The sequence below is a fragment of the Papio anubis genome, chromosome 1 (genome assembly GCF_008728515.1).
Source record: "Papio anubis isolate 15944 chromosome 1, Panubis1.0, whole genome shotgun sequence".
In the NCBI taxonomy this organism is placed as follows: Eukaryota; Metazoa; Chordata; class Mammalia; order Primates; family Cercopithecidae; genus Papio; species Papio anubis.
Genome location: NC_044976.1, coordinates 68,655,890 through 68,683,396, shown reverse-complemented (window position 1 = coordinate 68,683,396; position 27,507 = coordinate 68,655,890). Strand labels below are relative to the sequence as shown.

The 27,507-nt window shown below is 40.4% G+C and overlaps 2 protein-coding genes across 4 annotated transcripts in view; one reads left to right on the top strand and one right to left on the bottom strand.

The window, feature by feature from the left end:
* Positions 1 to 3,383: 3,383 nt before the first annotated feature.
* HHLA3 (HERV-H LTR-associating 3) lies at positions 3,384 to 4,201 on the bottom strand. Its single transcript, XM_009210836.4, has one exon. It carries the CDS (start codon positions 4,061 to 4,063, stop codon positions 3,869 to 3,871), a length of 195 nt encoding a protein of 64 aa, XP_009209100.4. The 5' UTR covers positions 4,064 to 4,201; the 3' UTR covers positions 3,384 to 3,868.
* Positions 4,202 to 4,212: 11 nt separating this feature from the next.
* Positions 4,213 to 27,507, top strand: part of ANKRD13C (ankyrin repeat domain 13C) — an 88,005-nt gene continuing 64,710 nt past the window's right edge. Inside the window, exons 1-2 of one of the 3 annotated variants that reach the window (XM_021942956.2) lie at positions 4,213 to 5,052; positions 24,334 to 24,375. In XM_021942956.2, coding sequence (XP_021798648.1) covers positions 4,623 to 5,052; positions 24,334 to 24,375 — 472 coding nt within the window. In that variant the 5' untranslated portion in view covers positions 4,213 to 4,622. The remainder of the gene's footprint in view (positions 5,053 to 24,333; positions 24,376 to 27,507) is intronic. The other 2 variants (XM_021942955.2, XM_021942947.2) reach the window with 2 other exon arrangements.

The window sequence follows — 27,507 nt, the reverse complement described above, 5'->3', positions numbered from 1 at the left end:
GGATCACTTGGGCCCAGGAGTTCAAGGCTAGCCTGGCCAACACAGTGAGACACAGTCTCTATAAAAAAAAATAATAATAATGAATGGGCTGGGGACAGTAGCTCACACCTGTAACCCCAACACTTCAGGAAGCCGAGGTGAGTTAATGGTTTGAGTCCAGGAGTTTGAGATTAGCCTGGGTGACATGGTCAAACCCAGTTTCTACAAAAAAATACAAAAATTAGCCAGGCCCTATAGTCCCAGTACTTGGGAGGCTGAAGCAGGAGGATCCACTTGAGCCTGGGAGGTGGAGGTTGCAGTGAGCTGAAATCACACCACTGCACTTCAGCCTAGCTGACAAAATGAGACCCCATCTCAAAAAAACAACAAAAAATAAGTCCTGGTGTGGTGGTTCATGCCTGTAATCCCAGCACTTTGGGAGGCCGAGGTGGGCAGATCACCTGAGGTCAGAGGTTCGAGACCAGCCTGTCCAACATGGTGAAACCCCATCTCTATTAAAAATACAAAAAATAGCTGGGCATGCTGATGGAGACCTGTAATCTCAACTACTTGGGAGGCTAAGGCAGGAGAATCATTTGAACCCAGAAGGCAGAGGTTGCAGTGAGCCGAGACCACACCGTTGCAGTCCAGCATGGGCAACAAGAGCAAAACTCCGTCTCAAAATTAAATAACATAAATAATAAATAAAGATGAATTTTATTTATTTATTTATTTTTCTTTTTTATTATACTTTAAGTTCTAGGGTACATGTGCACAACGTGCAGGTTTGTTACATATGTATACATGTGCCATGTTGGTGTGCTGCACCCATTAATTTGTCATTTACATTAGGTATATCTCCTAATGCTATCCCTCTCCTCTCCCCCCACCCCACAACAGGCCCCAGTGTGTGATGTTCCCCTTCTTGTTTCCAAGTGTTTTCATTGTTCAGTTCCCACCTATGAGTGAGAACATGTGGTGTTTGGTTTTCTATTCTTGCGATAGTTTGCTGAGAATGATGATTTACTTTTAAAACAGGTTACCTGTCACTCAGGCTGGTGTGCAGTGGTGCAATCCCAGTTCACTGCAGCCTTGGACTCCTGGGCTCAAATGGGTCTCCCACTCCAGCCTCCTGAGTAGCTGGGACTACAGGTGTTCAGCACCACAGGTGGCTAATTTTTTATATTTTTTGATAGAGATGGGATTCCACTATGTTGCCTAGGCTGGTTTCAAACTCCTGACCTCAAGTGATCCTCCCGCTTTGGTCTTTCAAAGTGTTGGGATTATAGGTGTGAGCTACCACACTTGGCCTGACTATTATTTTTGGTATGTATGGTGTTTGATTTTACTGGAGGGATACTTAGGAGTTTCCACATTCCATGGGTGACATCCATGTCATTCATGGGTGACAGCCACTAATAAAGAAATTTCAAATCTAGGATCTAGTGATAGAATACTTCACAAGTATAATGAGATATTATTTGGTGTAGGTTTTTAGTAATAATAGTATGCTGGCCACTTTCCCTATACACACACTTTGAATATTGGTGTTTTCAAGATTTTGTTCTATACTGGACCTTCTTAATTTCTCACTCTATAAACTCTTCTTTGGGGAACTCACCTACTTCTTGAGCATCAACTTCTGTGTAATAATAACTTCTGAATCCAGCCTATACCTGGTTCTCTGTCACCTAAGGATCACTTGCAAATATCTAAAATGTAGACCATCTAACTCCCTACAGATAAGCAACTTTCAACTCAATATGCTAAGATTGAACTCATTTTTAAAAAAATCTCTTAAACCTTTTTCTGCCTCACTTTCACTAACTTGGTTCATGCTCTCATCATCTGAATTACTGCACACTTCTTTAAAATTCTGTTCTTGATGCTTATCTAAAGTATGAGTGACTGAATTTTCATTTATTTATTTATTTATTTATTTAGAGACGGAGTTTTGCTCTTCTCACCCAGGCTGCAGTGCAATGGCACGATCTTGGCTCACTGCAACCTCCACCTCCCAGGTTCAAGCGATTCTCCTGCCTCAGCCTCCTGAGTAGCTGGGATTACAGGTGCCCACCATGCCCAGCTAATTTTTGTATTTTTAGTAGAGACGGGGTTTCACCAAGTTGACCAGGCTGGTTTTGAACTCCTGACCTCAGGTGATCCACCCACCTCGGTCTTCCAAAGTGGTGGGATTACAGGCATGAGCCACTGCGCTTAGCCTGAGTGACTGAATTTTCTAAAAAGGTGAATTGCATTATGCTATTCCCTGCTTTAAGTTCTCTAAAAAGACTATTCTCTCTCTCTCTTTTTTTTTTTGGACAGAGTCTCACTGTGTCGCCGAGGCTGGAGTGCAGTGGCATGATCTCGGCCCACTGCAGCCCTGCCTCCTGGGTTCAAGCGATTCTTCTGCCTCAGCCTCCGGAGTAGCTGGGAGTACAGGCGAATGCCACCACATCCAGCTAATGTTTGTGTTTTTAGTAGAGAGGGGGTTTCACCATATTGGCCAGGCTGGTCTCAAACTCCTGACCTCATGATCCGCCTGCCTCGGCCTCCCAAAGAGCTGGGATTACAGGCGTGAGCCACCGCGCCTGGCCAAGTGTAAACTTTTAAGATGACATACAAAGCCCTGCATGACCTGGCCCTTCCTCTCTCTCTAGCCTTACAGTCAGATTTGATTATACCACATGCTAGCATTGAAATATTGGGCAAGTTTTTTAAACTTGAAGTTAAAAAACTTCAAGTGAGGATATTAATGCTAATCAGGGGGAGATAACAGCATATAAAGTGCCAAGCATACTGCCTGGCTTAGCGTTAACAATAAATATTGGCTATTGTGGAAGAAGAAAATATTACTGCATGTATTTGCTCAATCTCTATTGCTGTCGCAAGAGGATGCTTTGAACTGCTGACTGGGTAATGTTTTAACATAAACGGAACTCTCCACTCCACTGAAAAAGAAAGAAAAGGAAGAAAGAGGTTTATTTGAATAGACTGGGAAGAAAATTGGAGGTGAAAAGTTGAGTGATCGGGGAGGATTAAGAGAGGCCCACAGAATTGTTTGTTTGTGGAGATGAGTTAGTGGTAGTATAAACTTCAGAAAGAAGAGATCTGGCTGAGCGCAGTGGCTCATGCCTGTAATCCCAGCACTTTGGGAGGCTGAGGCTGGCGGATCACTAAGGTCAGGGTTCAAGACCAGACTGGCCAACATGGCGAAACCCCGTCTCTACTAAAAGTACAAAAATTAGCTTGGTGGGGTGGCGCGGGCCTATAATCCCAGCTACTCTGGAGGCTGAGGCAGGAGAATCACTTGGACCTGGGAGATGGAGGTCGCAGTGAGCCGAGATCACACCACTGTACTCTAGCCTGGACTACAGAGACGAGGTCAAAAAAAAAAAAAAAAAAAAAAAAAGAGACCTGAAGTATTTGCTGTCAGAATATAGGGGAACTTTGGAGAGCTAAATGGGTTAAGATCTTTAGGATGTTTTGCTAACCCCCATCCTTACCTCCTCAGTGGCCAGCTTTAGTTACTTTGTTAAAGTTTTATGGTTGGCAGATTCACGTTTCTTCAGAGTTTGACACTAGGTTGAGGTTGGCCATGAACTAATACAATTATATTTCAGTTACACGATTATTTGCGCTCCTTGAGTGTCTCCACCCTGTTAACTCTAACATCTGCCCGAAATTCATTCATCGAATACATATTTGAGTGGCCTCCCCTCTTTCCGTTTGCTGGACAGCCCATCATTTTCCAAAGTCAGCCCCTAAACTCTTCTATGAGTTTCCTGACAACTCAACACAAAAATTCGCCCCTCCCTTTTTTGCGTGCAACCCCGCCTCCTCTTTTAATTGTTTGGCTGTCATTCCTCTTGTATAGTGCTCCTTGCAATCAGGACTGGTGCTCTACATATTTGCTAGCTCGGTGTATGGCACGAAGTAGATGCTCAGTAAATGTTGACTGAACGAGTATTCTGTGCATCTCGGCGACATCACATCCTGCGTACCGTGGCGTCATTCTGCATTCCTCTGCGGTAGGCGCAGATCCGGAGGGTTTAAGTGGTTGTTTATAACATGCACCGAACATATCCAACGCAGGCTGTGGCTTCAGACCGCCCACAAAAAGCGCGGTTGGTGGGAGTGCGGTCTCGAGGTCGGCTGGCAGCTGGGAAACTCCAGCTCGGGGCGTAAACACGCTGCCTGGGAGGCGCCGGCGCCTAGTGATTCTGGGAATACAAGGTGCGAGGGAGGGAGCTGGTGGCTCTCTTATCGCGGTGTTTCCTCTCTCTTCGCTCCCGGGGGGAGCTCTCGCGGGGGGAGCTCTCGCGAGAGGAGCAAGAGGAAGATGGCCGTGCTCTGTTTTTCGGTGTGAGGCGGCGACCGTAGCTGCGACGGCGAGGCTGAGATCTTGATGTCGTGGGCACCTGAGCTCTAGCTCCCCCCAGCGAGCGCGCGTCCCTTCGTGCCTAGGCGAGAGCCGGCTCTTCCCCGGGAGATGCGTTTGTCCCAGGCTCGGGGGCGCAGTGGGAGTTCATGCTGCGCTGGAGGCTCCTGGCCACCGCTCTAATCGCCTTGGGCCGCCGCAGCGCCAGCTCCGTCGCCAGCGGTGAGCCTCCCGATTCCCCGCCTTGCCCCTGGCGGCGGCGATGACCGGGGAGAAGATCCGCTCACTGCGGAGGGACCACAAGCCCAGCAAAGAAGAAGGGGACCTGCTGGAGCCCGGGGATGAGGAAGCGGCGGCTGCCCTTGGCGGCACCTTTACCAGAAGCAGGATTGGCAAGGGCGGCAAATCTTGTCATAAGATCTTCAGTAACCATCACCACCGGCTGCAGCTGAAGGCAGCTCCGTCCTCCTCCAATCCCCCCGGCGCCCCGGCTCTGCCGCTGCACAATTCCTCCGTGACTGCCACCTCCCAGTCCCCGGCCCTTCTGGCCGGCACCAACCCCGTTGCTGTCGTCGCGGATGCAGGCAGTTGCCCTGCACACTACCCAGTGCACGAGTGCGTCTTCAAGGGGGATGTGAGGAGACTTTCCTCTCTCATCCGCACGCACAATATCGGGCAGAAAGATAATCACGGTGAGGAGTGCTAGCCCCTCTCCACCTCTCTCCTTCCCCGAGCCTAGGGTGTGCCTCCCCAGGCTTCTGGAATCCTAGGCCCCCCCTCCAGCAGACTCTTCTTTCCTCTCCTTTGCCCATCATCCGGGCCATTCGGTAAATCATGACCGACTCAGTAATAGCGTGCCAGTGGTCAGGGGGTTGGTTCTTGTGGGTGCAAAGGAATGTATCCTCCTTGCCCACTTCAAAGTTTCTCGTGAGAAGCTGTTTTGTTTGAGACAGGCCTTCGATTTGCTGATTCTGGACTGCCAGAAATTTTAGGTTGCCTCTCACCCAACCTGGTTTTCTCCCTTTGTTTATGGAGCTATGTATTTTTTATTTCTCTCCACTTCCCCCCACCTTGGCATTTTAAATTTTGAACACATAAATTGCCCTCCTCCCTTCATTACTCACAACAGATCCCATCTTGACGGCAACTGGTTGTGATTCTGCCTGCCACCAGGTTCTTTCTTTTTTGTCTGCTTATAGTAAACTTAGAATGTTTGATTTCTGAAAGCCACACGGTAGAAATTTGTTGGTATTTGATACCTAGAACAGTTAGACTTCTCAACAGCCGATTTTTGTTGGAGTAGGGATTTGATGTTTTGCTTGTTTTAAGTAGATAATTGCTAATAGTAATGTCTAATCTTGATGACTGTGACTAAAAATAGAATTATGATTTTCATAGTAATTTTATCTTAGTCTATATTAACCATTTCTTTTTGCCTTGTAAGCTGAATTTTTTGTTTAATTCTAAAAAATCGTGTGACTGAGTTAACTTTTAAGCAACAGTAAATTTATTAATGAAAACTAATGTGAACACTGACATTTTAACATTTAATAGGCCGTTTTAAACTGGGTAATTGGCACATATTGTTGATCGCTCTGTTTTTAATATGAAAAGTGTATACATTCAGTTAGAACACGCTCAACCAAGTTTGTGCTCAGAATGATATACGTATCAATGAAATATTTGCCTGTGAAATAAGTTCCCTTAATTCCATCGGATTGTAGGCTTTTTAGGACAAAAATTCAGATAAAAAAAGAGTAAGGTTTCTCTTGGCTGTATAGTTCTCTAACAACTGCATTTGTTTTCCGAATTTACAATGTTGTAATGTAATAAAATCACCACCTATCATTTATCGTAAATCCCCAAAAAAGTATCTTAAAGTTGCAGCCAGTTTTTCATTCTTACATTTAAATTACTTAATCATTTTATTATTATAGTTGAAGCATAATGTTGTTTGTTGATTGATGATGGTAATTTTATTCTAACCCTCTGGAAAACAGTTGTTAGTGGAAGATGGGTTGTAGCTTCAGTTTAGTAGTCAATTATTAGGAAGTTTTTCAAATTTGGTCTACATAGTAGCCATAGTTACATTACCTTGAAATATCCCTGAAACAGATAAAAAGTTTGAGAGTTAACTCCCTTTGAAATAAGAGATGGATGAGTATCACTGAAGGTATTGAATTACAGGATTATTGGGCTTCCCTGTCTTCAACCCAACATTTAGGAGTACATTTGTTTAAGTTCAAATTCTGTTCAAAGTAATTAGAATCCTATATACTCTTAAACTCTTGTTCTTAGCCCACTGAAATTCACTTTTTTAAAGTAAGGTTTTTTTATTGTGTGTAGCTGACCTTATATCGTTGATGTTTCTGATTAATGTAACCAGTGGTTCACATACCTGGGGTAAATATAATTGTTTTCCCCCCTGCAATGTGTACATGCTCATCTCCTACAGTGAGGCGTCCTAGGAACAGTGGCTTCAATTTAATGTGCTTCTTATTTAGTCTTTTTTTCTCCCATAGCCTCATAAATTTTTCGGATACGTTATTACTTTTAGTCTTGATCACTTAAACAAAAGCAACTGGGATAGGTGCGGTGGCTCACACCTGTAATCCCAGCAGTTTGGGAGGCCGAGGTGGATGGATTACCTGAGGTCAGGAGTTCAAGACCAGCCTGACCAACATAGTGAAACCCCGTCTCTACTGAAAATACGAAAATTAGCCTGGCATGGTGGTGCATGCCTGTAATCCCAGCTACTTGGCAAGCTGAGGCAGGAGGATCACTTGAACCCGGGAGACGGAGGTTGCAGTGAGCCGAGATCGTACCATTGCACTCCAGCCTGGGTAACAGGGACTCGGTCTCAAAAATAAAAATAAAAATAAAATAAATAAATAAAAGCTGTATATTCTCTTTGGATTGCTTTAACATAAATGCATAGCGGAATAATACACTCATACAGGTACATAGCAGAGCCAGACAATTATACCATGTATTACATAGTTTTATGTTCATCATAAGGATTCCTTTCCCAACATGGTGACAGTGATGATTATTGTCCTTATTATAGATACAATTTATCCAGTAGGTCAGCAGGGTGCTAAGTGTTTACATACATTGTAACATTTAATCCTCACAGCAGCCCTGCAAAGGAGTGCAGTGGAATCATCGGGTCTTGCTGTAGTCTCTGCCTCCCAGGTTCAAGGGATTCTTCTGCCTCAGCCTCCTGAGCAGCTGGGACCACAGGCGTGTGCCACCATGCCCGGCTAATTTTTGTATTTTTAGTAGAAACTGGGTTTCACCGTGTTGGCCAGGCCGATCTAAAACTCCTGGCCTCAGGTAATCCACCCACCTCAGCCTTCCAAAGTGCTGGGATTACAGGCATGAGCCACCGCGCCCAGCCCAAAGCAGATAGTTTTATACTCATTTTAAAAATAAGAAAAGTAAAGCCTAGAGAGGCAAGGAAACGTCACTAAAGTTACATAGTATAAATCTCAAAGCTATGAATCATAGCAAGGACTCCAAAGCATATCATGAACCTCTTTGTAAGTATTTCTATTGATTGGGACCAGTGCACTATATTGCAAGGAAGTCAATTCTCATAATGTGCATTTGGGGTTTTATAGCAAAGTTCTTTAATATATTTTTTTCTCATTCCTTACAAGAGTCTTGTAAAGAGATTCTACCATTGGACAGCTCAGGTTTTTCTGTGGAGCCCAGATCTCAGCCCTGTTTGTTACTTTTTTTAATATAATGGCCCAAATAAATGGGCTACTTTGTCCACATGATAGCCCTTTAGATATTTGGCAAGATTGCCTTCAGGTTAAATATTCCTAACTTTTGTTAGGACATTGTTTGTAAAGTATTTAGAATAGTCCCCGAAACATAGTAAATACTATATGTGTGTTAAATAAGTAAATGAAAATCTTCGTCATTGTTTAGTAGAACTTGTTTGTTAATTCTTCCCTTAGAAGATGGTGCCCAGAACTAACCTTATTGCTGGAGATATATTAGCCTCGTTAGCAAAGACAACAGGGAGACTATATTGCTGTAAAGCAGCACACAGTTATGCAGTGCAAGAGTATGTTAATTAATTAATTTATTTTTTGTGATGGAATCTCACTCTGTTACCCAAGCTGAAGTACAGTGGTGCAATCTTGGCGCTCTGCAGCCTCCATCTCCTGGGTTCAAGCAATTCTCCTGTCTCAGCCTCCTGAGTAACTAGGACTACAGGCATGCACCACCACACTGGCTAATTTTTATATTTTTGTATTTTTAGTAGAGATAGGGTTTCACCATGTTGGCCAGGCTGGTCTGGAACTCCTGACCTTAAGTGATCTGTGCACCTCAGCCTACCAAAGTGCTAGGATTACAGGCATGAGCCACCGTGCCTGCCCAAGAGTATGTTAATTTTTAAATTATGTTTTGTTCTCAAGTGATCTGCTGTCTTTCCATTCTATCCCTTCTTCTATTTATTTATTTTTTTAACCTCAACAAAGGACTTCAGCATTATTACATTTTATTTTGTTAGTTTTTTTTTTTTTTTTTTTTTTTTGAGACGGAGTCTCGCTCTGTCCCCCAGGCTGGAGTGCAGTGGCGCCATCTCGGCTCACTGCAAGCTCCGCCTCCCCGGTTTACGCCATTCTCCTGCCTCAGCCTCCGGAGTAGCTGGGACTACAGGCGCCCGCCACCTTGCCCGGCTAGTTTTTCGTATTTTTTAGTAGAGACGGGGTTTCACCGTGTTAGCCAGGATGGTCTCGATCTCCTGACCTCGTCATCCGCCCGTCTCAGCCTCCCAAAGTGCTGGGATTACAGGCTTGAGCCATCGCGCCCGGCCATTTTGTTAGTTTTGGTCCTTTATTGTACCTGGAGAGCTTGTTGAATCCTGATTTGATAACTATTTAGTTCCGTTCATAAGCTATTTGAGTTTAAACTCTCATTTGGTAAAATTTTTTGGTATGTGTGTGCATTTGCAAGTTATTGACTTAAATTGAATAGGAGAAAGCATAGAGCTTTTACTTTTGTGGTAAAATATTGGTTGAATAGGAATTTTTTTTTTGAGTCATCAGTTATTTTGTGAAGTATTGTATTCTGGGTCCAAACATATTTCTTGAGGTATGTTAAGTACAGTAACAGCTATAAAGTGATGTATACATTGTATTCAAATATGCCGGATAATTGTGACTTATCACTTAATAGCAGCTGTTTTTTGGATGGGGAAGAAATATTAAATGTACACAAAATTATGGAACTCTGTGTCTTTGGTTATATACCACTTTTTTCTTTAGTGTAAAATTAAAAGATTGAATCTAAGCCTTTTTCCACTGTCAGTGTAAGGATTTTTCTGAATCAATTTTTGCCATTGATAGTTTGGCAAAGGATCATGATGACATGACATTTTTTATAATTGATAATAATTTTACTTACTGAGAATTGAGAATATGAAACATATAGATTTTCTTGGTTTGACTATACTTCCTATTGGTTAGACTTGTAATTTTGTTTTTTCCCTTGAGTTAAATGTCCTTAAGAAGCTAAGCAGCTTCTCTTGGATGCTAGTCAGAAGCTTTTAGGTGCCAAAGTGATGAAAGTCCTGAACATATGAATTGCTCAAGCCAGCCTTTCCTAGATGTGAAAAATTTCTGATTTATTCTGAGAAATTTGGCAGTTTCTCCTGCCTTTAATTACATTGCCTGGCAGGTGACAAGCCATCTTCTCTATATATACTTAATTTTAATTTTTCCTTGTTAATTTTCATATTTACTTATATTTTCATGGTAATATGTTCTTGAAGCTATTTCACACAATGTTAGAGATTTCGAATTATAAGTTAAAATTCAATTAAGAATATTCCTGCCGATGCAGTTGCCACAGGGAAGTGACAATGAAATGATTAACATGTAAAATGTCTGCCTCGTGGCTGGCAGATTTCTTTAGCCAGTGATTGAAAAAAATCTCAATTTCAGAAAGATTAAAAAGGTGCAGGCCTGGCATGGTGGCTTACGCCTGTAATCCCAGCACTTTGGGAGGCCAAGGCAGGCTGATCACCTGAGGTCAGGGGTTCGAGACCAGCCTAACATGGTGAAACCCTGTTTCTACTAAAAATATAAAACATTAGCCGGGCATGGTGCCAGGCACCTGTAATCCTAGCTACTCGGGAGGCTGAGGCAGGAGAATCGCTTGAACCCAGGAGGTGGAGGTTGGGGTGAGCCGAGATTGTACCATTGCACTCCAGCTTGGGCAACAAGAGCTAAACTCCATCTCAAAAAAGAAAAAAAAAAAAGTGCTTTTGAGGATTGAAAAGATAGGATAATCTATTTGGTGGCCATAGAGTATGTTTATTTTGGTTTATTCTGTATAAATTTCGTATCTTCCTTTTGATATATTTTTTTTCTCTGCTTTGTTTTAGTCACTAAAACTTTCATGATGGGTGATACAAAAGAATAATACGTAATAGATCTCTTTTAGAAGAGGTGACTATAAAGCTAATCTCTGCATGAAAAAAAAAAAAACAACAAAAACTTTAAGCTCCTGGTGAATAATTTTAACCAGGAGAGGGTTAAAATGATGGCTTGTGTTTAAAAGAACTTTAGTAGTTTTATGTTTGTTTATTTGCTTTTTGTTTTATAGGTTTTTTTAAACTTTGTTTTTGTAGGACAGACCTCAGTTTCCTTAGGAAGAAAGTGGTGTCTAGAGGCTCAAGTTTATAACACATTAAAGTGTGTTATACACCTTACCTGGGTGTGGGCGTGATTTGGTGGTGAAGTGTTACTCCATTGATCAGGGTTGATATAGTTGATCTTCATTATTAGATGAATGTCATCTTCCTTCTTTCTTGTCTTTCTTCACCATGTGCATCTCCAACAGAGTAGGACTGGCCTTGGGTTAAGTGGCTGTGTTTCTTGATGGTGTCACCATTAGTACTATAGAACTTCACCCACTGCTTACAAATGTTGTGATAAGAACACATCTTCAGAACTGTGTCTTAAAAGGGAGGGAGGATCCTCTTCTCCCCTTTTCTGCACTGGGCTCAATAGGAATAGAAATTCTGACCATCTAGCTTTGGCAAAAAAGGTAGCAGAAATGGGTGATTATTGGTGATGTTGGGTCCTGGGCATCCTCAGTGAGGTAGGAGAATTCTAGAGGACTCATTGGAGAATTGAGTTTTCGGTAGGATAGCTGCCCCAAGTTGATGCCATTCTTAAGTCATAAAAATCTACTTTAATTCAGAGTACAATGTAATTATCAGAATGCTTGGGTTCCAGAAAATGAGTGCAGTTCCTAGAGAATTGGATGGGGGCCAGGCAGACAAACAATATGGTTCTGTTCCTATACCATTTATTTTCTTGAGGGAGAGCTGGGAGATCAGTTTTAGGGAAAGACTGAAGTATGTAAAATAGGGGTAGGAAAAAGGGAAAAGTTCTTTTGCCTTTTCTGTATTGATCAGATCAGGGTCATATCTGAGTGTGAGACCATGCTTCTCTATGAACTGGTTTTAATGATATTATTTAACCTCTGAAATAAGCAGATACAATAATATCTGCCTCTTGGAGCTTTATAGTCTCAAATGGGAAAAGGACTGAAATATTTTAACTCTGAAGGTTCGCACAGTACCAATTAATATCAGTATGTTGCTCTCACCTTTGGTATTAAGTACCGTCTTTCAGAAGCTACTCTTTCTTTCTGAGGTTTAGACAGGACTTCAATTGAGGGGTTATTTTGTTTTTGTTTTTGTTTTGTTGTTGTTTCTTTTGAGACGGAATTTCGCTCTTGTTGCCCAGGCTGGAGTGCGATGGTTTAATCTTGGCTCACCTCAACCTCTGCCTCCTGGATTCAAGCAATTCTGCTGCCTCAGCCTCCTGAGTAGCTGGGATTACAGGCATGCACCACCAAGCTCGGCTAATTTTGTGTTTTAGTAGAAATGAAGTTTCTCCATGTTAGTCAGGCTGGTCTCGAACTCCCGACCTCAGGTGATCCGCCCGTCTCGGCCTCCCAAAGTCCTGGGATTACAGGCGTGAGCCACTGTGCCCGGCCTCAATTGAGGTTTTATCTGATGCTTGAATTCATACTGTGTGTGAGTCTCCTAAAGGGTTAATTAGGTTTATTTGACTCTCCTATAAGTTACCTTTAGTTTACTATTGGTGTAGCTCAGTTGATTTCTTTTTTTTTTTTTTTTTTTTTGAGACGGAGTTTTTGCTCTTGTTGCCCAGGCTGGAGTGCAATGGCACGATTTCGGCTCACCGCAACCTCTTCCTCCCAGGTTCAAGCGATTCTCCTGCCTCAGCCTCCTGAGTAGCTGGGATTACAGGCATGTGCCACCACGCCCAGCTAATTTTGTATTTTTAGTAGAGACTGGATTTCTCCATGTTGGTCAGGCAGGTCTCAAACTCCTGACCTCAGGTGATCTGTCCACCTTGGCCTCCAAAAGTGCTGGGATTACAGGTATGAGCCACCGTGCCCAGCTATGAAGTTGGATTCTTGGCTGCAAATATCTTATCAGGCAGTTAATGCATGCCCTTTCTTAGCACTGTAGTGAGTTCTGTAAAAACTTATGTTATGTTACATATCCTCTTATGCATATATAGCTTTTGTTTGGTTTTCATACAGAATTAGGTGGAGACCTGCATTGTCCTAGTATGAAATGCTTTTTGGAGAGTAAAATCAGATTTTGACAATGCTCTTCTGGTTCTTTATAGTTTCTTTTTTCTCTGATTTCATTCATTCAACAGATACTAAGCTTCTAATAATATGTGATGGACAGTGTTTTATGTACTGAGGTTATAGCAGTGAACAAAACTGACAAAGTGTCTGTTCTAATGGAGCTTACATTCCAGTGGGAGAGACAGACAACAAACTAATAAATATATGATATGACTGATAATGATAAGTATTATAGAGTAAAATTAAGCAGAGGATAAAGAGTGCTGAGAGTACGGGGAAGGAAAAGTAGTAATTATTTCCTTGAGGTCAGAGTCAGGAAAGATACCAATGAATAAGAAATGTAAGCAGTTACCTAAAGAAAACTAGGGAGCAGATATCTGGCAGAACAGAGTTTCAAGCAGAAAATAGCAAAAGCAAAGGTACTACATTCAAGGAAAGAAAGGTTGACGTGGCTGGAACAAAGTAAGGGGGAGGGTGGTAGGAGATATGAGATTTGAGAGGCACAACTTTTTTAGACCCTTGTTAAGGATTTGGGGTTTTACTCAGAGCAATGTGGGAAGCTGTTTAAGGGTTTTGAGCAGAGGAGTAACACGATTTGATTTTAAAAGGCTCGCTCGGGCTGTTGTGTGAGGCAGGGGTCAGTATAAAAAATTATTATAGTTGGGGGAAACTGGGGGGGTGATAAGAAGATAGAGCTGGTAGAAGTTGATGATGGATTTGATGTCAGATGATACATGTGTGTATATTTTAGTAATATATTAGCATTTTTGAGAGAAAATGCAGAAATTATCTCCTTTTACTGCTTGCTTGGATGGGACTTGAAGGAGTCTGTAGAATCTGGAGCTCTGTACTAGTACTTTTAATTTCCGGCTTTGTTCTATAGTTTGGGGGTGCACAAAGTCAAAACTATTTTTATAATAATATCTAGTCATTGCTTGCCTTTTTCACTGCAGACATTTTCATTGGTGGTTCAAAAGCAATGGTGAGTAAAATTGTTGACATCTTAGTGCAAGTCAGAGTAGCAAACTGGGCTGGTAGTCATTGTATTGTTCACTGCCATGCAAATTAATTTTTAATTTTAAAAATTAAAACAAGCCAATTTTACTTAATGTTTTTGATGAAACTGTAAAAATTATGAATTTTATTACATCCTAATCTTGAGTACATGCTTTTTTGGTATTTGTGACATAATTGGGATTGTGCCTTTTGCTCTTCTGCTGCATACAGCGCGGGTAAATAAGGGAAAACATTGTTAAACTGTTTGAGTGGTGAAGCCAGGCACAGTGGCTCATGCCTGTAATCCCAGCACTTTGGGAGGACGAGATGGGAGGATCACTTGAGGTCAGGAGTTCGAGACCAGCCTGGTCAACATAGTGAGACCCCATCTCTATTAAAAAGAAAGAAAAGAAAAATAGAAAAAAAAGTATTAGGAAAAAGTTTGAGGGGTATTTGAGCTGAGCTAGCCACCTTTTTCATGGAACACCATTTTTACTTCAAAGAACAGTTTACAGACAATCTGTAGTTATCACAATTTGAATATTTGGCATTTTTTTTTGGAAAATAATGAAGTAAACCTATGACTTCAAGGAAAACAAGTGATAGTAAATTGAAGCTTTCAAATGAAAAGTAGAAATTTGAAGAACTTACCTCTGCTATGGTAAGCTTGATGGGTTCCCAGTACATAAAAGACTGTTCTAGTCAGATTGGAGGTGATATTGCCAAATGTGATTTTTTGCTGTTGTACAGTGAAATATGTCAGCATTTGAAGATTTCCATAACCTGGTCAACTGGTGTTTTTCAACTGATCAATGCATGGTGTTACAGAATCATGTATAGTACAAGATCCATTCAAAGCACAAGACAGATCAGTATATTTCAGTGTAACACAGTACAAAAAACTTATTGATATGATTTTAGATTTCATATTGCAATCTTTTTTTTTTTTTTTTTTGAGATGGAGTATCGCTCTTCTTGCTCAGGCTGGAGTGCAATGGCGCGATCTTGGCTCACTGCAACCTGTGCCTCCTAGGTTCAAGTGATTCTCCTGCCTCAGCCTCCCGAGTAGCTGGGATTACAGACATGCACCACCACGTCCGGCTAATTTCATATTTTTAGTAGAGACGGGGTTTCTCCATATTGGTCAGGCTGGTCCCAAACTTCCTACCTCAGGTGATCCACCTGCCTTGGCCTCCCAAAGTATTGGGATTACAGGTGTGAGCCACTGCGCCCGGCTGTGCAACCAACTTTTAAGAAGTGAATTTTGGTGTAGTAGCAAAGAAAAATATCCCCCAATTATCAGAAAAGGGTATTAAAATACTCCTACTCTCATCAACTGTGAATTTGTGTGAAGCATATATAAAAATGCAGCTGCCATTTTCTGTTAAGCCAGACATTAAAGAAATGTAATTTATTTTTATTTTTAATTAAATAATTTAAAATAGTACTGCTCTTGTCACTTATTTGTTTTGGAAAATGTAGTTAATTTTTTCATAAGAAATTTTATATTAACAGGTAATGAGTATTATAGTTCTAAAATTAATAAATTTAAAATTTTTTAAATCTGAATTTCTAATATGGTAAATATCAATAGATATATCTATACAAATGGTTTTGAGATCCTTAATAATTTTTAGAAGTATAAAGGAATCCTGAGATTCAAAAGCTTGAAAACTGTAAATACAGTAAAAAGAATATAAATTTTTGTGTCATTAACTGTCCTGGTTTCTAGATATGTAATTTTGGAAAATAACTACTATTAGGTCTATTTTTCTTCTTGAGAAATAGAAATAATATTTGTTTCATAGGATTATTGAGCAAATTAAATGAATAAGGTATCACAAGTATACAGCATAATGCCCAACACATTTAATAGATACCCATGAAATGCCAGCGATTCTATTGATTATTTGTATTTATTTATTCTTTTTTTTGAGATAGGGTCTCACTCTGTCATCCTGGCTGGAGTGCAATAGTGTGACCATGACTCTCTGCAGGCTTGACCTCCCACTCTCAGGCAATCCTCCCACCTCACCCTCCTGAGTAGATGAGACCACAGGCATACCATACTACCATGCCCAGCTAATATATATATATATTTTTTTTGAGATGGAATCTCGCTCTGTTGCCCAGGCTGGAGTGCCGTGGCGTGATCTTGGCTCACTGCAACCTTCGCCTCCTGGGTTCAAACAATTCCCCTGTCTCAGCCTCCCGAGTAGCTGAGACTGCAGGCACCTGCCACCACACCTGGCTAATTTTTGTATTTTTAGTAGAGACAAGGTTTCACCTTGTTGCTCAGCTGGTCTTGAACTCCTGACCTCAGGTGATCTACCCGCCTCGGCCTCTGAAAGTGCTGGGATTACAGGCGTGAGCCACCGTGCCCAGCCCCCAGCTAATTTTTAAAAATTATTGTTTGCAGAGACAGGATCTCCCTATGTTGCATGGATTGGTGTTGAATTCCTGGGCTCAAGCAATCCTCCCACCTCAGTGTTCCAAACTGTTGGGAATACAGGCTTGAGCCACTGTACCGGCCAGTGTTTTTTAGATATTTTAAAATTAAAGTCAGCCTGGTGTGGTGTCTCATGCCTATCATCCCAGAACTTTGGGAGGCTGAGGTGGGCGAATCACTTGAGGCTAGGAATTTGAGATTGGCCTGGCCAACACAGTTTTGCTAAACTGCATCCCTACTAAAAATACAAAAATTAGCCAGGCATGGTGGTGCACGCCTGTAATCCCAGCTAGTCAGGAGGCTGAGGCATGGGACGCTGAGGCACAGGAGGTAAAGGCTGCAGTGAGCCGAGATGGCATCACTGCACTCCAGCCTGGGCAACAGAGAGACTTTGCCACAAACAAACCAACCTACCTAAAAGCTAAAGTGGTCTTAATATTACTGGATGTTTTTCACTTGTTCGACAAAACAGTTTGATTTAGTTTATCAAGTTAGAATGAAGGCGTTCAATTTCAGATTTAAAAAGTACGTATGAAAAGTTGGTAACAAAGTTTATTTCATGTTTTTATAATCCTTTGTGTAATAAATTAGCTTAAGCAGCAGGTTGAGGACATAGAAAACTGAGGAGATATTAGATGGAGGTAACTAGGATATTGGAGCACTTAGTTTTACGATATACTTGGTGGATACAGTAAATTCACTATTAGCCAGGTGGTGGTGATGATGATTTTGCCATTTAAAATACTGAATTAGCACAGCATTATATTTAGCATCATAGTAGAAGGTATTTCTGTTTATATTCTTATCTGTAAAAAGAGGGATTGAATTGTTGAACTGACTTCTAGTTCATAAATCTTGTGATAATATGATTAAAATTTGGACTTGTAATGGAAGGTTTCATTTGTAACTTCAGTAGGTACTGATGCTTTTACCCTCTCTTTTCTTGAGGGGTTAAGAAAACAAAGGATAATTATCCAGGAACATGGACACCTTGACTTCTTCACCTAGGTTATCTGTGTAGACTCTGGTGGACACTCCTTGACTTAAATTCAAAAATTTTTTGAATAGATATTATATTCACATGCTTCAGAATTCTTAAAAATAAAAGGATACATTTTAAGTTTTCCTTTCACCAATCTCTACCTATCTAGTTCCCCTCCTGGGCAGCAACTAGTGTTATCAGTTCCTTATCTGTGTGTATGTGTGTTTTTCTTTGTTTTTTTTTTTTTTACCATTTGGAGCATGGTACTTCTTTTTCTTCCTGAAAGATAGAGAAGTGAAGAAAGGGAACTGTTGCCACCTCTTTCACTATTGAGACAAAAAGAGATATTCAGGAATTTATACATTTGATTGTAAACGTCTTTTCTTTTTTTTATTTTCCCCTCCACCGAGTTGGAGTCTCGCTCTGTCGCCCAGGCTGGGGTGCAATGGGCGATCTTGGCTCACTGCAACCTCTGTCTCCCAGGTTCAAGTCATTCTCCTGCCACAGCCTCCTGAGTAGCTGGGATTACAGGCATGCACCACCATGCCCGGCTAATTTTTGTATTTTTAGTAGAGATGGGGTTTCAACATGTTGGTCAGGCTTGTCTCAAACTCATGACCTTGTGATCTGCCCACTTCTGCCTCCCAAAGTGCTGGGATTACATGCATGAGCCACTGCTTCAGGCTCATCTCTTCTTTTTTACTGCCAAATGTGTATCTCCAGCCTATACTTCTCCTTTGAATTCTAGATTTTGTATTCGTCTTCACTTGGAATCTCAGAGTTGTTTTAAAATTAACTTGTCCAAATTGGAATTACCATTTTCTGCCTCCTTCCCTTTCACCTGGCCACCCATTCTTTTAAATTACATCATTAACTATCTAGTTGCTCAAGCCAGTCACTGAGATCATTCTTTGTTTCACCCCTTCTTACTCCCTATGCACATATAATTAGCAAGTTATTTTGAACCAGTCTACTTCTGTCTCCTCTGCCCCGACATTGAGACTGACCAATTTTAATTATATTTTTTTCCTGGGAATGTTGCATCAGACTCGTAACTGGTCTCTCTGTGTCCCCCTCCAATCTATTCTCTACATGAGAACAAGAATGATTTTAAAATGTAATTTGTATCATGCCACTTTCCTGCTATAGTAAAGTAAAATATGTATACCTTTCAGATAGATGAAAAAACAAAATGGAATAATAAACATTGTCAATCTGGAGGAAGGTAAGAAGGATGAGCAAAAGGAATATAGAACAGGCAGGACAAATAGAAAACACAAAAAGGGGCTGGGCTGGTGGTGGCTCACACCTGTAATCCCAGCACTTTGGGAGGCTGAGGCAGGCAGATTGCTTGAGGTCAGGAGTTCAAGACCAGCCTGGCCAACATGGTGAAACCCTGTCTCTACTAAAATACAAAAATTAGCTGGTGTGGTGGTGCATGCCTGTAATCCCAGCTACTCGGGAGGCTGAGGCAGGAGGATCTCTTGAACCTGGGAGGCGGAGGGTGCAGTGAGCCAAGATCGCACCACTCCATTCTAGCCTGGGTGACAGAGTGAAACTCCATCTCAAAAAAAAAAAAAAAAGAAAACACAAAAAGGATGCTAGATTTAGATCCTGATATATCAGTAAATATATATGAAACTGGATTAAATGTTTCAGTTAAAAGACAAATACTGTCTTACTGTAGGATTAAAAACACCCAACTGCATGCAGTTGGAGACGTATCTAAAACATCAGGATGTTAAAAAGTTGAAAGTAAGAGGATTGAAAAATATATTCCATGCGAATACCAATTCAAAAAAGTTGGTATAGTGGTAATGGTGTTAATATCCTAATAGGTTTTTTTTTTTTTTTTTTTGAGATGGAGTCTCACTGTGTCGCCCAGGCTGGAGTGCAGTGGTGTGATCTTGGCTGACTGCAACCTCCACCTCCTGGGTTCAAGTGATTCTCCTGCCTCAGCCTCCTGAGTAGCTGGGACTACAGGTACACACCACCACACCTGGTTAATTTTTGTATTTTTGATAGAGACGGGGTTTCACCATATTGGCTAGGCTGGTCTCGAGCTCCTGACCTCGTGATCCGCCTGCCTCGTCCTCCGAAAGTGCTGGGGTTACAGGCATAAGCCACCGTGCCTGCCCCCTAATAGGTTTTAAAACAGAAAACATTATCTGAAAAAAAGGTGCATGTCTCACAACGAAAAGTGGTTCAATTAACAAAGAATCTATGAAGATTTTAAGTTTGATTGCACTTGATAACATGGCTTCAAAATATATCAAGCAAAACTTGCTAGAATTACAAGAAGACATAGAAACCCCAATTATAGTGGGAGATTTTTAACATTCCTCTCTTTGTAACCAAACAAGCCAACAACAACGACGACAAATCAATAAGGATATAAAAAACATGAACACCACCATTAAAATGGATCTAGTAGATTTATATAAAATGCTGAACCCAACAACTGCAGAATAAAGAGTTGTTTTTTTTTTCAAGGATATAGACAGCATTTACAAAAATTGGTCAGACTCAACCATAAAGCAAATCTCAATGCATTTCAGACGACTGAAATTACACTGCCCGTTCTCTAGCTTATCTGCATTGCTAGACATTTTTAAAAAGGTAGATATATTAGGAAAACGGCTGAAATATCAATCATCAAATCTGTTTTAATAAATTAGAAGAACAATTTTAAGTTGTTTAATTTCCCATTTTGAGTTTATTTTACCCAAATAAAATAGAAGTAATAAAAGAGCAGGAATGATTAAATTAGAAAAATAGAACAACAAAACCAACACTTTGTTCTTTGAAAAGATGAATAAAATTAATAGGCCAGGCACAGTGACTCATGCCTGTAATCCCAGTATTTCGGAAGGCCGAGGTGGGAGGATTGCTTGAGTCCAGGATTTTGAGACCAGCTTGGGCAACATAGTGAGACATCGCTACTGAAAATTAAAAAAAAATATTAGTCGGGTGTGGTGATGTGTGCCTGTAATCCCAGCTACTTGGGAGGCTGAGATGGGAGGATCACTTGAGCCTGGAAGGTTGAGGCTGCAGTGAGCCATGATTTTGCCACTGTACTCCAGCCTGGGTGACAGAGCAAGACCCTGTTTCAAAAATAATAATAATAATAATAATAATTATAATAAAAAACAGACTGATCAAGAGAAAAAGAAGGCACAAATAACAGATAATAGGAATGAGAAGTGGTACATCAGTATAAATTCAAAGGTCATAGTATATCATTAATGGATATTTCGAACAAATTTTATGCCAATAAATGAAAATAGATAAACAATGCTAGAAATATTTAGTTTGTCAGAATGCACATATAAAGGAATTAGAGGGCCGAGCGCGGTGGCTCACGCCTGTAATCCTAGCATTTTGGGAGGCCAAGGTGGGCGGATCACTTGAGGCCAGGAATTCGAGACCAGCCTGGGCAACATAGTGAAACCCTGTCTCTAATAAAAATCCAAAAATTAGCCGGGTATGGTAGTGGGCACCTGTAATCCCAGCTACCTGGGAGGCTGAGGCAGGAGAATTGCTTGAACCCGGGAGGCGGAGGTTCCAGTGAGCCGAGATCGTGACACTGCACTCCAGCCTGGGTGACAAGAGGGAGACTCCGTCTCAAAAAAAAAAAAAAAAAAAAAAGATAGCTCAAAGTAAAGCTTTGGTTTTGGCATAGCTGGTGTTGACCTTTTGTTTTTAACACCAAATTGTCAACAAGTTTGTTTGCTTTTTTTTTTTTTTTGAGACAGAGTCTCACTTTATTGCCTAGGCTGGAGTGCAGTGCCGCCATCTCGGCTCACTGCAACCTCCGCCACCCGGACTCAAGCGATTTTTCTACTTCAGCCTCCCGAGTAGCTGGATTACAGGTGTGCACTACTACACCCGGTATTTTTAGTAGAGACGGGGTTTTGCCTTGTTGGCCAGGCTGGTCTGAACTCCTGACCTCAAGCGATCTGTTCACCTCAGCTTTCCAAAGTACGGTGACTGTAGGCGAGAGCCACTGCGCCCAGCCAAATTTGTTTGCTTTTTGGGACTACTTTTAGGTCTTGGTAAATTATCATCGAATGTGAATGCGAACTTAGGAAATTTAGTTCAATATTTTGAAAAGAAGGAAGAGGACTTCATTCTAGACCAATCAAATTGGAAATTGTTACTTGCTCATGTTGGTTTTTTTTTAACCTTGTATTATGCTGAAGACTGAAGGCACTGAATAGTTTATGAATCTGACCCACAGGTGGCTCCTAATGTATCAGTGCATAACTGTGCTTAAAATTGTTTTTAAGGGCCGAGCGTGGTGGCTCAATCATGCCTGTAATCCCAGAACTTTGGGAGGCCGAGGCGGGCGGATCACCTGAGGTCAGGAGTTTGAGATCAGCCTGGCCAACATGATGAAACCCCATCTCTACTAAAAATATAAAAAGTAGCTGGGCGTAGCGGCACTCACCTGTAATCCCAGCTACTCAGGAGGCTGAAGCAGGAGAACCACCTGAACCCCGGAAGCGGAGGTTGCAGTGAGCCCAGATCGACCTCTACACTCCAGCCTGGGCAACAGAATGAGACTCTGTCTCAAAACAAAACAAAACAGCAGCAACAACAAAAAACGTTCTTAAGCATTTTCATTTTATTTGAACTGAACATATTAGTTAGTAGTAGTAGGAAAACTGTGCTTTACTGAGAGTTCCTAATGTGGAAAATTCGCTTGAGTGTCTCTATACGTCCTTTGCAGAAAGTGAAAAATTGCAGACATAGAGCTGTTTGTGAGGGGAGGGGTGGTTTCTTTAATATCTTTATGAGATAGGTATGGAATTTCTACATGGGAGGAGAGAGAAACCAGTTTTACTAAATTCATATATAAAACTGCCTATAATGAAAGATGCTTTTCTTTTTTTTTTTGTGAGATGGAGTTTTGCTCTTGTTGCCCAGACTGGAGTGCAGTGGCACCATCGCGGCTCACCGCAACCTCCGCCTCCCAGGTTCAAGCGATTCTCCTGCCTCAGCCTCCTCAGTAGCTAGGATCACAGGCATGCGCCATCACCCCTGGCTAATTTTGTATTTTTAGTAGAGATGGAGCTTCTCCATGTTGGTCAGGCTGGTCTTCAACTCCCGACCTCGGGTGATGCGCCCACTTTGATCTCCCAAAGTGCTGGGATTACAGGCGTGAGCCACTGCACCTGGCCGAAAGATGCTTTCCGTCATTGCATATTTCATATTAAAGTACTAAGTACCAATGGAAATTTGTACCTCCAGTTCTTATTTCTGAAAAGCATAATGTGACTTGTATTTCCAAATCTGCCTTGTTTTTTTGTCCCTAGTTAAGATAAAGAGATTTTCTGTAATCCAGAGTTTTGTTTTGTTTTTGGTAAAATTGCTTACAGAGATGACTTTATTTTATTTATTTATTTTGAGACAGAGTTTCACTCTTGTCGCCCAGGCCGGAGTGCAATGGGGTAATCTTGGCTCACTGCAACCTCTGTCTCCCACGTTCAAGCAATTCTCCTGCCTCAGCCTCCCAAGTAGCTGGGATTACAGGCGGGTGCCACCATGCCTGGCTAACTTTTGTATTTTTAGTAGAGATGGGGTTTTACCATGTTGGCTAGGCTGGTCTTGAACTCCTGACCTCAGGTGATCTGCCTGCCACTTTCCCAAAGTGCTGGGATTACAGGCGTGAGCCACCGTGCCTGGCCATGGAGATGACTTTAGTGTAGTGAATTTCTTTGTGCTGTTTTCTAAATTTTGCTCAAAATAGTATTTTGCTGACTTTGCCAACAATTCCCATTCCATTCTGCCTTTATTGAGCAAAAGTGTGTGTGTGTGTGTGTGTGTGTGTGTGTGTGTTTGTGTTTTAATCATGGCCGATCTCTTGTCAAGCTAAGAGGAAACTGGAATTTATCACATGCATATCTCTTATTTCATCCTGCATATGATCCCTTGATAATGTTTAGCTTATTATTTTGGTCGTAATTAATGTGATGACTTCTGTAAAATTGCTAATATGTGAAATTTAGCAAATTTATTTACTAACTTTTTAATTTCAAATATTACTGTTGATTTAATATTTAGATCATAAGTGTGGCTTAGGGTATCATTTTGAAATTAACTTAGTCATTCTATAACAACTATAGGATGTAGTCCAAACTTCATAGCACAGCTTTCAAGTCTTTTTCTTTTGCTCATCATTCCAATTTCATTCTTTACTGTTTTCTATAACTTCTTCACTCTCACTAATAACTTTTTGTTTGTTTCCCAAATATAAATTGCTCCTGCACTTGAGTGTGATTTGGATAACTTAAAAAAAAAAAAATCTGGAATGCTAGCCAGTGTTGCTTTTGTTCACCTACAGATTTCTAACAAATTATTTAAGGCTCATTTCATTGTGGTCCATTCTTCAATATTTAATTCTCTGCAAAGTTATGAGCCCTGCACTATGTTCCACAGTCAGGCTATCTTCCCTTCTATTTAATAAATAATAATTATTATTTATTTTCATATTTGTCTAACAGAAGACTTTCTGAACAACTTGAAGAGTGGGATTCGGTCTTACTGATTTTCGTCCCCAAGGATGACTAGATATTTAAATTGTTTGCTAAATGAACAAAGAATAATGTGAAAGAGAAATTAGCAGCCAAAGGAATCTGTGAAATCTGTTTGAAAAATAAATCTCAAAATGGATATCCTTTTTTTTGGAGGGGTTGGGGAGTACATTGTACTCAGAAATCATGGTATCTTCTGACTTTAAATTTACTATATAAGCAATATTATTTTGCAGTCACAGTATTTTTGCTTAAAATCTGCCAGTGAAATTTCTGGAGGAACTGAAACCACTTTTAAGTAAATGTTCTTATGTTTTGACACCTTCTAATTTATTTATTTTATTTTTTTTAGGAAATACTCCTTTACACCTTGCTGTGATGTTAGGAAATAAAGGTTAGTAAATCTTTTCTTTTTTATGGTTAACTTCATTTAGGTATAGTCTGTTTAAACTTTTTAAGATCAATTTTGTGTTTTGAGTTTTTAAAAACTCACTTATTTTGTTAATTGAACTTGGAATTCAGTATATTGAAATTAGTAAATATTTTCTTGTTTTCCATAGCCCTTTTTAAAGTGTTGGTGGAAATCCTGTGCTAATTTTTATGTCTTTTGAAACTATATTTTTTCCCCTTACTTGGTTGTTTTATCAAGCAGGAATTTATAATTTTAGAAGATTTATTTCCAAATATTAAGATTCATTAATTATTATACTTTTCATATTAGAGTTTTATATGATTTTTAATACATAATATTTTATATCTCTAAAGTCATAAGTTGAGCCTTTTGTATGGTAGATAATTGCGAAAACTTAATACTTGTTTATTAAGTATTTGTTAAAGTATTCATTCTTTAATTTAAAAAACCTTATAGGCAGGTGATTTAAAAGATACCTACTTTTGTAGGTTATTCCTAAGTGCAGTAAAACTTCAGTTATTTGGATCCCCAGTTATTCTGGAAAGTGAGGATTTTAGATAGCTGAATAGCAATCCTTTGAGTACTAGATTTTTATATTTTAAATGTGTTTGATAGAATTTTTTTTTTTTTTTTTTTTTTTTGAGACAGAGTCTTGCTCTGTTGCCTATTCTAGAGGGCAATGGTGCAGTCTTGGCTCACTGCAAGCTCTGCCTCCCGGGTTTAAGCAATTTTTCTGCCTCAGCCTCCTGAGTAACTGGGACTACAGGCGCGTGCCACCACGCCTGATTAATTTTTTGTGTTTTTAGTAGAGACGGGGTTTCAGCATGTTGGCCAGGCTGGTCTTGATCTCCTGACCTCATGATCTGCCTGCCTCAGCCTCCCAGAGTGCTGGGATTACAGGTGTGAGCCACCGCACCCAGCCAATAAAATTTTTTAAAGAAATACTATTGTATATTTTTAAACAGGCTAATGAACTTCGGTTAAGATTTTTTTTTCAATGATCTAGAGGTATCATTATGAACATCTGTTGTTGTTATATGGTATAATGTATCTGTCAATGTAAACATTTGATCTGAATGTCTACTGACCTAGGGATATTGTTAGAACTTGTTTTTATTTTATTTTATTTTATTTACTTATTTATTTTAAGACAGAATTTCACTCTTATTGCCGAGGCTGGAGTGCAATGGTACAATCTCGGCTCACCACAATCTCTGCCTCCTGGGTTCAAGTGATTCTCCTACTTCAGCCTCCAAAGTAGCTGGGATTATAGGCATGTGCCACAACGCCTGGCTAATTTTGTATTTTTAGTAGAGATGGGATTTTTCCATGTTGGTCAGGCTGGTCTTGAACTCCCGACCTCAGGTGATCCGCCCACCTTGGCCTCCCAAAGTGCTGGGATTACAGGCATGAGCCACCGCGCCTGGCCTTTATTTTATTTTTGAAACATGGTCTCGCTCTGTTCCCTAGGCTGGAGTGCAATGATGCAATCATGGGTCACTGCAGTCTTGAACTCCTAAGCTCAAGTGATCCTCCTGCCTCAGCCTTCAGGGTGGTTGGGACTATAGGCACATGCCACCATGCCCGGCTAATTTTTTTATTTTATGTAGAGACAGGTTCTCCCTGTGTTGCCCTGGCTTGAACTTGTATTGTTGAAAAACAAAGTTATTTTGCTAGTTTGATTTTTAAGTCCAAATGTTTAAATGAAGCATATGATCTGTAGGATAGTATAATTTTTATTTTAGAGACAGGGTCTTGCTCTGTTGCCCAGACTGGGGTATAGCAGTGCGATCCTAGCTCACTGGGACTTCAAACTCCTGGGCTCAAGTGATCCTCTCGTCTCCAACCTCCCAAGTAGCAAGGACTAGAGAGGCACATGCCACCATACCTAACTAACTTTTAAATTTATTTTTAGAAATGAGGTCTTACTATGTTGCCCAGGCCATTCTCAAACTCCTGGCCTCAAGCAATCCTCCCTCCTGGGCCTCCCAGAGCACTGGGATTACAGATGTGAGTCACTGTGCCTGACTTTAATTTTTATTTTAATTCTATAAAATTGGTGATTCAAATCTGTATCTTCAATGTTATAGTTATGGCTTTTTTTCTTCTTCTTCTTCTTAACAAGGAAGATTAACTAGAGTAACTTCTAAGTAAAGAGATATTCATTAAAAGGCTACATATTAGAGAAACTCAAGAAGTAGGGGCCAGCCAGGTCTCAGGAAGAGTGGGAACCAAGATGTTTGGAGGAATCAGTCGTTCTCCTATCTATTTCCTTATCATCTTTCAATCTCTTATGGTGTGTCTGCTGTTCTGTATATCTGCAGTATTCTTCTTTTTCATGATTGACTTTTTCTGTTTACTGAAATTGAACAGACCTAAAATAATTCTTTTAGGATCCTAAGTTTTAGTGACTTTCTGGTTTCAGTGTTCACTACTAACTAGACGGGTTTCTTAGGTTCCCAAATTTCTGAGCAAAAAGTTTGATTGGTCCAGTTTATCTCAAGCCAAGCCACAAGTGATGGGTGATGGCGGACTTATTAATTATCTGTCTTTAAGATAGTTATTTGCTTCTTTGAAATTAGTGTTAGCTAGACTGACTTGGGTGAGATTTGGGGGTAGGAGAGGGAATCAGGAATACAGAGGAAGTATGTTTACTTTAGCAGAAATGTATATAGGGCAGGCCATGATTGACATCTCTAGCAACCTTGGTGAAAATATGTCAGATATAGTCAGCTGAATTTGATCAATAAAAACTTACGCTTTTTTTTTTTTTTCCAAAAGAACATTGGATTGGAACTTTAGAAAATAACTATAATTTATTATTTACAGTATACCAGATGCTTTTCCTAGTTCTTTACATGTATTTACTAATTTAACTCTTACAACAACCATGTGAGTGAAGTACTATTATTATCTCCATTTTATGGAAGAAAAACAGCCCCAAAACTTGCCTAAAGTAGCCAAGTTTCAATTTCAACTTGGGAGTGCCCGGCTCTAAAATCTGTTTTAACGGTGTATTGCTTTGCCCTCTTTTTCACTAAGAACCATTCAGAAAGGTCTATTATCAAAGTTGGCCAAGATGCAGCTTGCCAAATCTGATTGCTATTCTGGAAT